Source organism: Geospiza fortis, unplaced genomic scaffold (assembly GCF_000277835.1).
Source record: "Geospiza fortis unplaced genomic scaffold, GeoFor_1.0 scaffold153, whole genome shotgun sequence".
NCBI classification, from domain to species: Eukaryota; Metazoa; Chordata; class Aves; order Passeriformes; family Thraupidae; genus Geospiza; species Geospiza fortis.
Window position 1 is genome coordinate 1,188,889 of NW_005054498.1, and position 13,704 is coordinate 1,202,592.

The 13,704-nt window shown below is 40.8% G+C and overlaps 1 protein-coding gene across 2 annotated transcripts in view; it reads right to left on the reverse strand.

Annotated features, from left to right (window-relative positions):
* CEP112 (centrosomal protein 112) overlaps window positions 1-12,685 on the reverse strand; it is a 163,048-nt gene extending 150,363 nt beyond the window's left edge. For both annotated transcript variants that reach the window (XM_031063337.1, XM_014310204.2), the window contains exons 1-6: window positions 12,465-12,685; window positions 11,956-12,076; window positions 10,863-11,053; window positions 10,015-10,163; window positions 4,575-4,665; window positions 1,462-1,536 (exon numbers count right to left, since the gene is read on the reverse strand). In XM_031063337.1, coding sequence (XP_030919197.1) covers window positions 1,462-1,536; window positions 4,575-4,665; window positions 10,015-10,163; window positions 10,863-11,053; window positions 11,956-12,055 — 606 coding nt within the window. In that variant the 5' untranslated portion in view covers window positions 12,056-12,076; window positions 12,465-12,685. The remainder of the gene's footprint in view (window positions 1-1,461; window positions 1,537-4,574; window positions 4,666-10,014; window positions 10,164-10,862; window positions 11,054-11,955; window positions 12,077-12,464) is intronic.
* Window positions 12,686-13,704: the final 1,019 nt, after the last annotated feature.

The following is a 13,704-nucleotide window of genomic DNA, read 5'->3' on the forward strand; positions in this document are numbered from 1 at the left end:
GACAGAGATAAGAGATAAGCAGGCAGGCAGATTGACACTGATATAAAAATGCAGGATATAAAGAGATCCTTTGTCAGCATCAGTTGGTGTAATTTGTAAAATGGCCATGAGCAAGTTTTCCCCCTTAAAGCAGCTTTAAAAGCTCAAGGTATTACAGCTTTCTGCTCATATTTTCAATGGATAAATACAGCCCAAATATTCAAAATCTGCAAGTGATTGCACCTTTGTTTCAGGCACCTGCACAATGCTGACACTTTCACCCATCTCCACCCTCAGCTTGGAAAAAGCCAGAGAAACACCAAGAAGGCCAGAAAACCATTAATATTCTCTGTTCTCATTTCTATTGCACTGAAGAGAACTTGGCCATCCATGAAAAACCTGGAGTGTAATAGGCAAGATTTTTAAATGCTGTCATATCCCTCTGGACTGACAATAGTGCAGGAAGAATAAGGATCATTTGGCAGCTGATTAAAATGACAACATGAAAATACGTGATTATTTTTCAAAAAACAAGGCTGAACTATTTCATTAAACTCTCATCACTCTTAACTTTGGCTGCAACTCTGTGAGCTTTCAACCTATGAGAATAAGCCAAAATAAGGAAGAAAAGAAAGAAGAAACCTCCCTGTTAAAATCAAAGTGATCTTAACAAAACTGAATTGCTGTAAGGATATTAATTCCAATGAAAGAGAATAAGCCAAATAAGGAAGAAAAGAAGAAACCTCCCTGTTAAAATCAAAGTGATCTTAACAAAACTGAATTGCTGTAAGGATATTAATTCCAATGAAAGAGGTTAAAGATTTGGTGGTACAAGTGAGAGGGTTACAAAAAAGACAAAATAACACAAAAGAAAAAATACATTAAAATACATCTATAAAGAAGAGGTGCTTCATTGTCTCTTTAGAACTATCGTGGACTAATACCACAGAAAATACAACCAAGGGAATAAAGTCTTATAAGAGTAGTAAGTTTGAATTATTAAAAGGGAACAAAAGAGGTGAATACACCAAAAAGCCTCCTGAACACTTTCAAAAGGAGGCACACTGACCAAAAAAAACTGAGTTGTATAATGGCTTTCAAGTTCTGTATTGGTTAAAAAAATAAACACAGAAAGCCAAACCCTTCTTTCATTTATACAAGTATAAATAAAAAATAATATTGCAGAGTCATCAAGAATTAGTCTGAATTTCTACCAGAGTAAGACTCTTGGTTTTGACCAGCAGCCATTATTTGGCCTGATTTATGAGTAACCATATTAAATGTGTAAAAATTATTATTACTTAAAATTTCAATGTTTTCTTCTCATACATTCATAAATAATCTTTCCAAGCCTTAGCAATTCATTTCTAAAAGACTGATTCCCACACAAAGTTTTGCTGGCTAAGCTCAGAAAGCAAACTACACTACTGAGAAGTTCCCACTGCAAGTTAATAAATAAGTAAAGTACTCAGTTTCTTTTACCCCAAGATTCCAACTATTGAGCCGTGCTTCGAGGTCATCATCATCAATTGAAAACTTTCTTTTGTGTTGATCATCCTGGAACATAAAAAAAGTCAAGGAAAATATCAGAATTGTTGGCAATTAATTTTTTAATTTAAAATTAAACTTCTCATTGACTTGGCCATAGCTACACTGCACTTCCTAATAGTGTCACAATACTTCTGACAGCTTGCACCTAAACAGCTCAGTTTCCAGAGGATACTGCTGAGAAAGCAGCTCAGAGGACAAATTAGCCTGGCTCTCCACTTTAATGTTCTTCTTTATTTATTTCCAAAGCAATGGTCTCCTTTACAGAGGGTGAAATTACTAAAAAAACCCAGAATATTCCATTTTCAGGCATCTATTCATCTCCACAGTGCCTTTTCTGGGGCTAATGCAGAATTCAGAGATCACCTGATCAGCCTCCAAATAAAAAGGCCGATTTAGAAATGGAAGGAACCCAAGGCAGGGATGGTTATCAAAGCAGAGGACAGAGCAGCTGCTGCCCAGCTCCAGGCTCTTCCCTGATTTCCAGCACCCAGCCAGGGCTGGGTTATTGCTGCTGCAGGACATACCAGGGAATTGCCTCTCAGAAGAAAAGTTTTTCCTGTGGGATAACAACAACTACCAACATTTAATGGATCAAATGGGGAAAGCTGGTACAGAACATTTTCCTTGGCCCAGGTATTTAGAAAGCAACACTGAAGCCTGAATTACTTTGTCTCATTTGTGTATGGCCTGTCAGCACCTTTTCTTTAAATCTCATTTGTCAAAAGCATCCAGTGGCCAGAGCCTGGGCTGCTGTTAATCAACACTTGCTGGAGGCCTGAGCCATGCCAGAACATCTGTGAAACCCCAGAACATCCCTGACAATAGAACAAGGTATTGTTTGCTCCAGCCAGCCAAACATTATCAAATTGGCAAAGCAAGAGAGGATTGGTTCACTTAAAGGCCCTTTTAGAGCTGTAATCACAGGAGAATCCAGTATATGGAGCTGAAGAACAACGAAGTGCAGTGATTTGTCCAACATTGACCTGGAAGCTGCAGCAGAGCCAGCAATAACAGCAAAAAAATTATTAAAAATAAACAAACCAAAGCAGCAAAACTCCCTTACAAAACTTTAAGGCCCCAAATCCAGGTTTCAAGTGAAGAATATAATTTTTTTTACAATAACTCTTCCATAAGGAATATTTCCTGAAGTAAAATAAACGGGAAACCAATAAGGAGACGTGTAGTAAAGCCAGCATGTGGTTTTATTTTTAATGATGGCATTTCTGTATTTAAATTCCATTTGTATACATACAATCAACACACACATAAATACATTCCCAGCAATCAGAGCCTAGAGTACAGACACTGATTTCTGCCCACTGAGCACCTGTAACCTGCCCTGATAAACCATCCCCTTGCTAATCCTCTATTCCAGATGCACAGCAGAACACAAATTTCCTCAGAAAGGAGCTTCCAGTTTATCCTATTTGCACTTCATGTCCTCATAAATCCTCAACTGTGCCCAGCTGCAATCCTTCTAAACTATTCCTGTGATAGAATCAAAAATGAAGCGTGGGCAGAGCTGGAGGAACAAACAGGAAATTCAATGTTCACAGAGGGGTGAGGGCTGCTCTAGGTGTGGTGAAGGACACTGCAAGGCCACAGAGCACATTTTAGAAGGTAAACAGCACATTTCTTGGTATCACACATTTGTCAGGAGTACTTGTCAGTGCAAAGCTTGCAATTATATAAACAACATCATTGCATATGTTGGACTAAAAGGGTTTCAGACAAAGCCTGTTCAATGCCCTTTCATCAGTCCAAATGCTCCTTGTGGAAAGTCTGATGAAACAAACTGTCCAAAATTCACTCTTTCAGAGGTCAGCCATCACTGAACAGAGCCAGAGGCATCTCTGCAGCTTTCTTTAATCTCTTATTGCAAAATACAAGATGATGTCAATGCAGGCACGTTGCCAAGCCCGGGGAAAACATGCAGCAGACACTGAACACACAACACTAAACAGAGGTCAAGCATTAGGATGAACTCAGCATCCTACAAGAAATTCTTTTCCCCTGCACTGCAGAGGACAGATTTTGATGAGCTTTAGTCCTCCCTTGTTGGAACCCTGGTTACTGAGAATTTGACATTTTCTGTGCTGCCAGGCACTGACCCCCAAGAGAACACTGCACTGACCTGAGGCTGTGGAGAAGCTTCCAAAATGGAATGACAGAACCGGGATTGTGGGTGTGGAGTTTGAATAGAAGTGTGTGATATCACAGGGTGGGAAACTCAGAGTTTAAGGGTTTAGAATATAGTAATATATATATAAAGAAAGATGGAGGTTTTAGGGTGGAGGCTGGTCCTTCTTCTCCACCTTCTTCTCCATGGGTTTGGGTTGGAACCCTGGTTACTGAGAATTTCAGACTTTCTGTGCTGCCAGGCACTGACCCCCAAGAGAACATTGCACTGACCTGAGGCTGTGGAGAAACCTCCAAAATTGAATGACAGAACTGGGATTGTGGGTGTGGAGTTTGAATAGAAGTGTGTGATATCACAGGGTGGAAAACTCAGAGTTTAAGGGTTTAGGATACAGACATATATACAGGAAGATGGAGGTTTTATGGCAGAGGCTGCTCCTTCTTCACCTTCTTCTCCATGGGTTTGGGTGGTTTTGTGTAATTGGATAAAAATCCACATTACAGAGCATGGGGGGTTGGTTATTGGGTTAAAAGTAAAAATAATTTAGGTGTCATTTCTTAACTGGACAATCTATCCTTATAGAAAGAGAGATGGGGCTCCATTTTTAGTTTGTTAGAGTGATGTGCTGTAGAACTCAGGGTTTGTGACATAGATAAGAATTAATAAACATCTGAGTCCCAACAAGAAACACCCAAGAAACCCAAGAAAACCCAAGAAAAACATTTAATCCTGACCCTGGCAAAAAGCAGAAAAAAGCTCGACACTCCCTATCACTCCCTCCCAAATGTCTGCACCTTTACCCAGGGATCACGACCCACACAGCTGGAAACAACAGCTTTACAGGGATATATAAAAGCAACTCAGGGAAAGCAGAGCTTTAGGACAAAAAGGAGAAGCATCTTACAGACAGTGACGTGCCTAGGTCATCTTCATCTGTCCGGCGAGGAGAGCTCAGACAACGGGATATTACTGATGGTTTCTCACTGAGTCTTTCCCTGTTAGTAATGACAGGAGGAAGCAGAAAGAGAGGAATTCATTTTCAGCAACTTGTGGCACACAAAGGATGTTAATCACAGAATAGAATTGGGTAAAATATATACAAGAAAATAAATGTCAAGATGGAAAGATCGAAAAAAGAAAAAGGAGAAAAAAGAGAAAAATTTCATGTTAAAGGCAAACAAAAGCCTTAAGTGTTCCATTAAGAAAACACCACCATAAAACCCCACACCAAAAACCCCACTAGAAACATTGTGTACATGACAGTACATTAAAAAGTGTTCTTTTCTTTTACTACATGACCCTACATCTCCCAAAGGATTTTAGCATAAATCCAAGCTAAGGAGAAGGCTGATCTAGGAGAATGTTTTTGAAACAATATTACTAAGAATATGAAACAACAAGATGGAGTCCAGTGACTCAGAGAAGAAAAAGGAATTAAGGTGATGGTTGATTGCACCATAGGGGAGACTTTTAAGATCAAAAAATAGGTTAGAACAAGGTAAATGATCCTATAACACACAAAGGGCAGGAATGGCACACACAGCTCTGTACAAAGGCAGTGGCTTGAAAGGCCAAGGTGGAAAGGAACAAGTCCCAAAGATTGTCTTGGTTTCATTTCATCTCTGTTTTATGGACTAAACTGGAATTTATGGGAGATGATGAAGAAATGCCCACAAGACAGGACACAAGCACAGCATGACCAAGTGCTCTGTCCAGCAGAGAGAATTTCTGGAAAAGCTTTTGCTGTAAATAAAATACTTGGGCAAAGGGAAATGCAGATCAGCAGTCAGGTGAAGAGAATTGTCACTGATGCATCTGGTCACTGACATTTCTCAGCCATAGAGCAGGGGGAAAAAGAACAAAACAAAGTAGAAGTTCTAAGCATTTATTAGGTGGGTTGATACAGCCAAAGATCCAAAACAGTAGTGAAACACCCTTCAGCACATACTCCACTGTCAGATCCACAGGTATTAAGGTAATTAAAAACTGCTGTTGGTCCCTTCACCTTCCTAGGACTGGCCATATTATATTAAAGTCAAATCAGACCATTGAATACCTCCCTTCCTTTCCATCTGGCAGCAAATGAGATGGCTGCTATGCCAAAAAGACACTGAGATGAATGAAGTGTTTATGAACAGAACAACAACTGTTGGATGTACAATATAAACCAGTCACTTCTAGAGAGACAAACACAAAGTTTGCACAAAGCACAGGGCCCCAGCTTTCATCAGAACAGCAGGGAACAGAGAAATGCAACAACTGGGAGCCTACCTTCCCTTCCAGCACCAATAAATCCCATATAAACAGCATGTATGGATGCACAATAACAATTACAATGCAGTAAATAGTTTAGATAAGCAAAGTCTTAGGGGTAAAAAAGATCAAAAGGAATATGATAACACAATGACTGCCTCTTGCATTTCTTACCAAGATTTCATTTGACACAAAATTACCTTTAATTAAAGGGAGATAAATCTTTGCCTGTGAGTAAATCTGCCCTTTCATCAGATTTCCTTTCTGAGTAATACTCAGGTTACCTAACAACACAATAAAGTTCCAATTGTTAAAATGAGAGAAAACAGAATTTATGCCCTCGTCATCCAGGAATATCAACAAATACACAAGACAACCCAGGCTACCTGTAATATTTGCAAATTCACCAAAGAGAGGACAACAGCCTAGATGCATTCTTAGTTCTGTACTTGCTCTTTTGAAGAGGAACTGAAAAGGAAGCTCCTTTACTTGACTGTACAACCAGAATTTGAAATAATTGTTAAGGATGAACACAATTTTGCTCATATCCTGTATGTACCACCTGTCCACTACTTTTTCCAGCCTCCTGCTAAGACAAGTCAGGCTCCAAAAAGCACAAGATTAATTCTTTTTCCTCCCACTGCAGGTGAGTGGAGGATGAGCAGAGTTTTGACATCAACCTGTGACCTCCTGCTGCAGCCCAAGCAGGGAGCTGGCATGGGAGGAGGCAGCAATTTGCTGCTAATAAAGGAGATTAGTAAATATTCCTTCTAGGAACAAAGAGAGGGAAATTCACTGATTCTTCCTGGTCCAGCATGACTACACACTAACCTTTAACAATGTTTTCAGGCACACTCTAGAAACATAGAGTAGAATTTTCCTACAGGGTCAGAAAGCCCAGGTTTCTGTTCAAACCAATCTAAACATTTCTCAAACCAACCCTCTCACATTTCAAAATAAAGCTGCACCTTTCCAGTCCCAGCAGGTTGGATTTATTCATCAACAGCCCAGTTTGCAAGAAAGGTTTGTATATCTAAGGCTTTTATTTAGGCAGAAAAACAACTTCATATGGAAAAGTCAAAATTGTCCAACACAGAATTATCTGTATTGCAAGATAAAAATCACTATGAAAAGAATTTCTGTTTGTTTGGGTCTTTGAAAGGAGAGAATCTTGAGATAAAGAACATCAAGGAGTTACTCAAACATGTCTCACTGACATTATCTATTTTGCCCTGAGAAAATGTTGTAGGAACTGAGTCATGGCTGGAAGGCAAAATTTTCATCCAACTACACAAATTCCATGCCCAGGGATGCAGTTTGACAGTGCACAGAGGAGGGAGACAAATACAGTGGAACTCGGTCACCATCTGCTGGCTCTCCCTACAAACTGCACAACCACAAATATTTAATATATTACAATTTTACCTGCAGTGATTGCTCATTCAAAATTGTAAATACAAAGAAAACCAGGATCTATATGTTGGATATAGGTAATATCTTAACATGGTCATATTTAAGTAGATATTAACTATGTGAATATTTTGTATTTTTCAAAACACAACAGCTGAAATATTGACTTTCAGTATTTTTCTGCAAAACTTGCAAGAAAATTAAGTTTCTTATTGCAGTGAAGATTAATTCATGTAATCTACAGAACTATCACAATTTTTCAACACAAATTCAGATTTCCTTAGACACAGCCCCACTCTTGGTCCAAGCATCCACTGGCAGAGCTGTGCATATACATCTGATTTTTAATTCCTTTAAACCAGTAACATTATTCAATTACATTTACTGGCATCTCCTGGCATGGAATGATTTGCAATCCAGGAATAATTTGCAATTCAGGCCTCCAGAGAACTCAGCAGAGTCTTGGGAACCACTCTGATCACCAGTGTAGGCATTGCTTCATTGCCACAGGATAGAAGGGGAAAAGCGAAATAAAGCTTCACTACACCAAAAATAACTTTGGGAACTTTGCCAGGCCAAGCTGAATCTTAGACACAAAGTGGGAAAAGATATCAAATTCCCAGTATTCTACTATAAACCAGGTAGAAAAAACTATGGCAAAAAAGGGAGGGAATAGGTGGAACTGCACCTCAGCTTTCCTCCAGCAGGGACCAGCCCCAGTGGGATGAGGAGGGAGGAATATACAAATCCCACCCCAGCTGACAGCACAAGTCAGGAATTCAGTGTAATTAGGTGTATTTTTACATCACAAATGTGGCCTTGTAGAGATTTCAGTGGGCTAAATTTGGCCTAACAGAGGAGAGTTGTGCTCATACTGTTTTATTGCTTCTCACACCCAGAGTGATACTTGGACTTGATGCTGCTCCCAGGGACTGACAGAACCCGGTCAGACCCAGGCCAAGTATCCTGACATGGCACAACAGTAACAGAAGTTCTTCCAAGGTCTCAAAAAACATTTCTAAAACATGATACAGTCCTTGTTTTCATAATGTCACATCTATTTTTTTTTAATTCAGGGTATCTGAACAGCTCCTCCTAACAATTTTCTATATCTGTCTGAAACTAAACTTGGAAATGTGTTTCTAACACAATGAAACAAAACCAGAATCATTCCCTTTCCAGTGAATTCTCTGTATCACCAAGCCCAAATCAGTAATATCATAACTCAGCTGGAAATTCTCCATTGTCTGCCTCTGGTTCTTAAACCACAAGTCTGTTATCAAAACCACAGGTTCTTATCAGAGCACGAATGCAATCAACCAGAAGAGCCCCTAATCCTCAAGAAAAGGAGGTACAGAGACCTCAGAGATAACTTTTTAAATGATTGTTAGAATTACACACATTTAATGGATACAGAACAGTTTAATGATACTCAATGTGATTTAACTTGCAAGTCTCCATCTGTCACTTAGCCAAATCACTGCTGGAAAACTAAAAACATGGTTGAAAAATGATGATAAACAGCATAAACATCAGTGTGCCTACAAGAGAACAGCTCATGGTGGCCACTTATGAAAGATGTAAGTGAAGACATGAAAAAAGAATGATACTTCTGAAACTAAACTTGAAAATGTATTTCTAACACAATGAAATGAAAGCAGAAGTAGAGCAAACATTCACTTCCTCTTGTACAGTACCTACTGGGCTTTGACTAATATTCACTCCATGTCTAAGAGTGCTTCCTTCACCAAGGATTTCAGAGAGGTTAAACATTAATGAGACTTTAGAAGGGGCAATCAAGAGGAAATTCCATCCATGACTGAAATGAAGACACATAAAGAAAAAAAGGAACACAGATCTTGACAATCAGCACAAAGTTGCACTGTGTAAGAAAATCCAGAAAGTAAATACTTAAGAACAGTAGATTAAACTGAAATTTACCTAAGATTCCCACAAATTAGGACAGAATAGAGCTGAAGTGTTCCAAGTGTCCAAATGACCAGCTTGTCACTCCTTCAATACTGCAGGGACATCTTTCTAAGCCAACAGGAAAACAAGCCTTAATAACAACACATTTCACCCTTTTTCCCTACTGTAAACAGCTCTGTTCTCAGCTGACTGGGACTGAGGATGCAGTTTAAGCTCACTGGCTGCTGCAAATCAAAAACCTAAATCTCACTCAGCAAAACTTGCTTATCTGCAAGGAGCCACTATTCCATTTCCTCTAAAAAACCTGTGAGCAACAGTCACAGAACAACCTCTACATCTACCTTCTGTATGCTTGTTTATATTTCTAATCTACAGGGAAAAAGCCATTAAAAACTATTTGATAAAACAGCTGCTTTCAGCATCATGGCCTTAGACTGCAGATGTAAGCTTTGATTTTCCATGTTAAGTGTCTGGAACTGAAAGGAGGAGGAGAACAAGAGGAAGAGAAAGAGGATAGGGAGATGGGACATGGAAGGAGATGTAAGTCAGAGAAGAAAACATAATGGAGAAAAGCAAGAACAGAGCAGTCCAGAAGTTCTCATTACATTGAAGCTGTTACCAGAGTTTCTGTCTATAAACACTGATGGTGAGTCCATGAGGGAGTGCAACAAACTCATCCAAACTCATCATTTAATAGCTTACAGCTATTAAATACAAATCAAACACTGCTGAAGCAAGGACAGAAACCTTACCCATGTGCAGAAGCTGTTGCTGAAGATGAGTCCTCCACAGAGGATAGATTACTGTCATGGTTGCCCAGGTCTCCCACCACCCACTCAGATAAGCAGCCAGCGTGCCTGCTCTGAGCTCTTGGTGAACTTGGTTCATCAAAATAAACTGACTAGAATGAGAACAAATACAAAATCAACAGGAGAATATATTTACACAGAGGCATTCTTTACACCCCTAATAGCATTTCTTGCACAACTGTCTGCAGCACAATCATTCCTTTTCCAGTGAGGTCAGTCAGGTGTGCAAATGCCACCTTCCCAACCCATGGGGAATTCATGGCAACAGTGTAAATATTTTCCAATACTTCTTAAAGGATAGGTAATTTTAGCAAAAATTGGCATTGTTATGTCACTGAAGTTGATGCCAAGGGTTGACACAGCATATTCAGTTATTCAGAAAACAAACTGCAACTTTAATGATGTCTATTTGAATTCTATAGTCTTCTTAGGCTACTAAAATCACCACCTTCAAGGGCAATTTTCCTTTCACAAGAGCTATCTACTGATTAGGACAAAAGAAAGCCTCAAGGGCCTTTTATTAGATTTTTCCAAAGAACTAGAAAAACATTACCTTTCTGTTCCTTCAAACACCTATTTTCATACACCTTCTAACCAGAGCTTTGAAGACACAAAAAGTTTTGCCCATTGAAAGGTTTTCCCAGCATCAATTACAAGAAATGCCTTTATTTATCACAGACTTCCACTCAATCAATTCAGAATAATTTGTCGCATTTGTGCCAAATCTAAGATGGAAAAGCAATTCCAGGATACATTTTAGCAAGTCTGTCTCATAAAGTAATGACACTCACCATGTAGGCAGGCAAAGTTTTCAGCATTCCTTCCTCTGGTTTCTGGTTGAAGGGACCATTCAGAACTCCTCTCTGCAGCATGTGGAGCAGCAGTTTGGCATACAAGTTTCGATTCTCCCTTCCCACTATTCCTATGCCTGCTGCTGAAGGTTTGCAGAGTTTTTTAATCCATAGTGAGCATCTTTTTCTTTCTGAAAATACAGATATATGGGGTCACTATACATTTTCAAAGCAAATCAAACACATGCAGAAAACAGAAGCCATCACTGTCACCAATTTTGTAGGTTTCTCCCTTCTACGCCAAAGTTTAAAACAAAACGAACTCCCAAATGACCAAGCCAAATTAAATAAATGGTTAAAGACTTAGAATAAAAATAAGTCTTTAACAATGGCTCAAATTTACACATTGCACAAACATTTTCTATAAATTCATGTTTACCAGAAGATTACATCACTTTTGTAAACAACATGGAAACCCCAGGAATTCTGCACTCACTGCAAGAGCTGCCATAAACCACAACTTACAGCTTGCATGAGTATTAATGCTTTAAATACACAATAAATCCTCATCCACTTAAAAAAATAAATCTCTATTTACACAAGATTTGCTATCAGATAAGGAAATTATTCATTTTGTTAAATGTTTATACATAAAGCTCTTAATTATAGGGTTTGTGCCTTTAATAATAACCAGCTTGTTGTAAAAATTAAATTAATGCAACATCATTTATTAATTGGTGTTCCTATTATTATACATTCCTGAACAAATGTTAACAACTTTATAATAAAAAAATATTTACTATCTCAGAAACAATGAGAAAAAGCTTTTAGTTTCTACTGAGCTAGTTTTTTAAAGATAGATGTTAATGTATTTATGCAAAAGCACATTTACATCATGACAATAAGACAGATAAGGTCAAACAATTGCAGTAGGTACCTAAAAAATCCAACTTTAGAAGTTGTGCAAACCCGCATCAAAACTGTACCTTGTAATGTCAGAGATGAAGTGCCTGGTTAAATTAATTACACATAATAATTGTCAGTCTCTAGGGCTTTGTTATTAGTGTTTAAATGCACATTTTACCATCTGTACCTGAACTATTCTGCAGGTTAAGGACATAGGGCTTCATAGCCACAATACAGCGATCTAATTCCGCATCCAGTTTTTCCTTTATTTCATCTTCACTGCTCATGTTGAAAGCACACAAATTAACCTGCAAAATTAATGTCATTGATGTAGAAAAGGTCAAATACTGTTTTACATCAGTCTCCCTTCGTCTTAGGCCACACAAGGATGTGCTTGGAACAATACAGAAAGTGAAACTGGATGTGTTATGTTCAAACAAGCACAAAACTAAGACAGATTCTTTGTAAATAACAGGTTCTCAGTGTAATCTACAAGAATGTGCTTGTTTAGATTTGAAACAGAATAGCCAACCACACAATAAATATATTCATTACACCCAATTTGTATAAAACACCTCAAGGCGTTTGTGTGATACCGCATTCCTAACTTGGTATTCCTCAGAATTAGAGGTTTGGGATTTTTTTAAAGAAGAGGGGGGAGAAAGGAGGGAAAACATCAAGTAGAGCGATAGTTACAAGTAGCAGAAGCAAGAAGCTGTCAGGAGTGTTCTTCAGGAAGCAGCACCGCACAGAGCAGCGCTCTCCGCTCCCGCGCCGTTCGTTCCCCGGCGGAGCGGGGCCTTTCCTGGCACATCCAGCACTGAACGCGCTCCGTGCCGGCGGAGCCGCACACCCGGAACCGCCCCGGGGGCCCTTCCCGGCGCTCTGCCCCGGCCCCCGGCCGTGCCCCGGCCCGGGGCGCACTCCAGTGTCCCCGGCAGCCCTCCCTGCCCCGCCGGGCCCTGCCCCGTTACCCGGGCGGCCTCAGGCGGGGGGGATGGAGATGGCGAGCACAGCCCGCAGGGGCTGGGGAGTTGTTCGTTTCCAGGAACGGGGAAAGCTCTCGGGATTGAGGAGTGCGAGGAAGGTGCTGGTGGGGCACCGCGGTCACAGCTCTGAGAGGCGCTGGGCTCTTCCCTCTGGTGACCGGGAACAGGAGCCAGGGCACGGCTGGAGCTGTGCCCCAGGAGAGGGTTAGGTTGGATTTTAAAAGGTTAAAATCCACCCCCAGGGGTGCTGGCACTGCCCAGGCTACCCAGGGAATGAGAATGGGCACGGCCTCGAGGCTGCCGGAGCTCCAGGAGCGTTTGGACAGCGCTGCCGGGGATGCCCAGGGTGGGGTTGTTGCGGTGTCCGTGCAGGGATCTTTCCCGCTCAGGATATTCTGTGTTTATTTCATTGTGTGATTCCTGCCCGAAGTGATGAATGTCCCCACAGCCCAGCAGTGCGGTCCCGGCTACAGCCAGTGCTCTGCTCCAGATTCCCTTTGTAGGTAGTTATGGATCTGCTCAGACATGCACTGAAAACGCCTCAGGAGTCCCCAGCAGAGCCTCGGGGAGCTGCGGGGGAGAAAGGGAGATTGCAGAATCACAGAATCACACAAGTTGGAAGAGACATTCAAGAAAATCGACTCCAGCCCGTGTCCCAACACCTCAACTAAACCCTGGCACCCAGTGCCACATCCAGGCTTTCCTTAAACACATCAGGGATGGTGACTCCACCACCTCCCTGGGCAGCCATTCCAGAACTCTTATCATCTTTCTGTGAAAAAAATGCCGAGTGCAAAGTTCTGCACCTGGATTTGGCCGATCCCAGCACAAAGCCGGGCTGGGTGGGGAATGGATGGGGATCCCCCATGGGGAAGGACTCGGGTGTTGGTGGCTGAGGAGCTCAGCGTGCCCCGGCCGTGTGCCCTGGGCTGATCCCAGCATGGGCA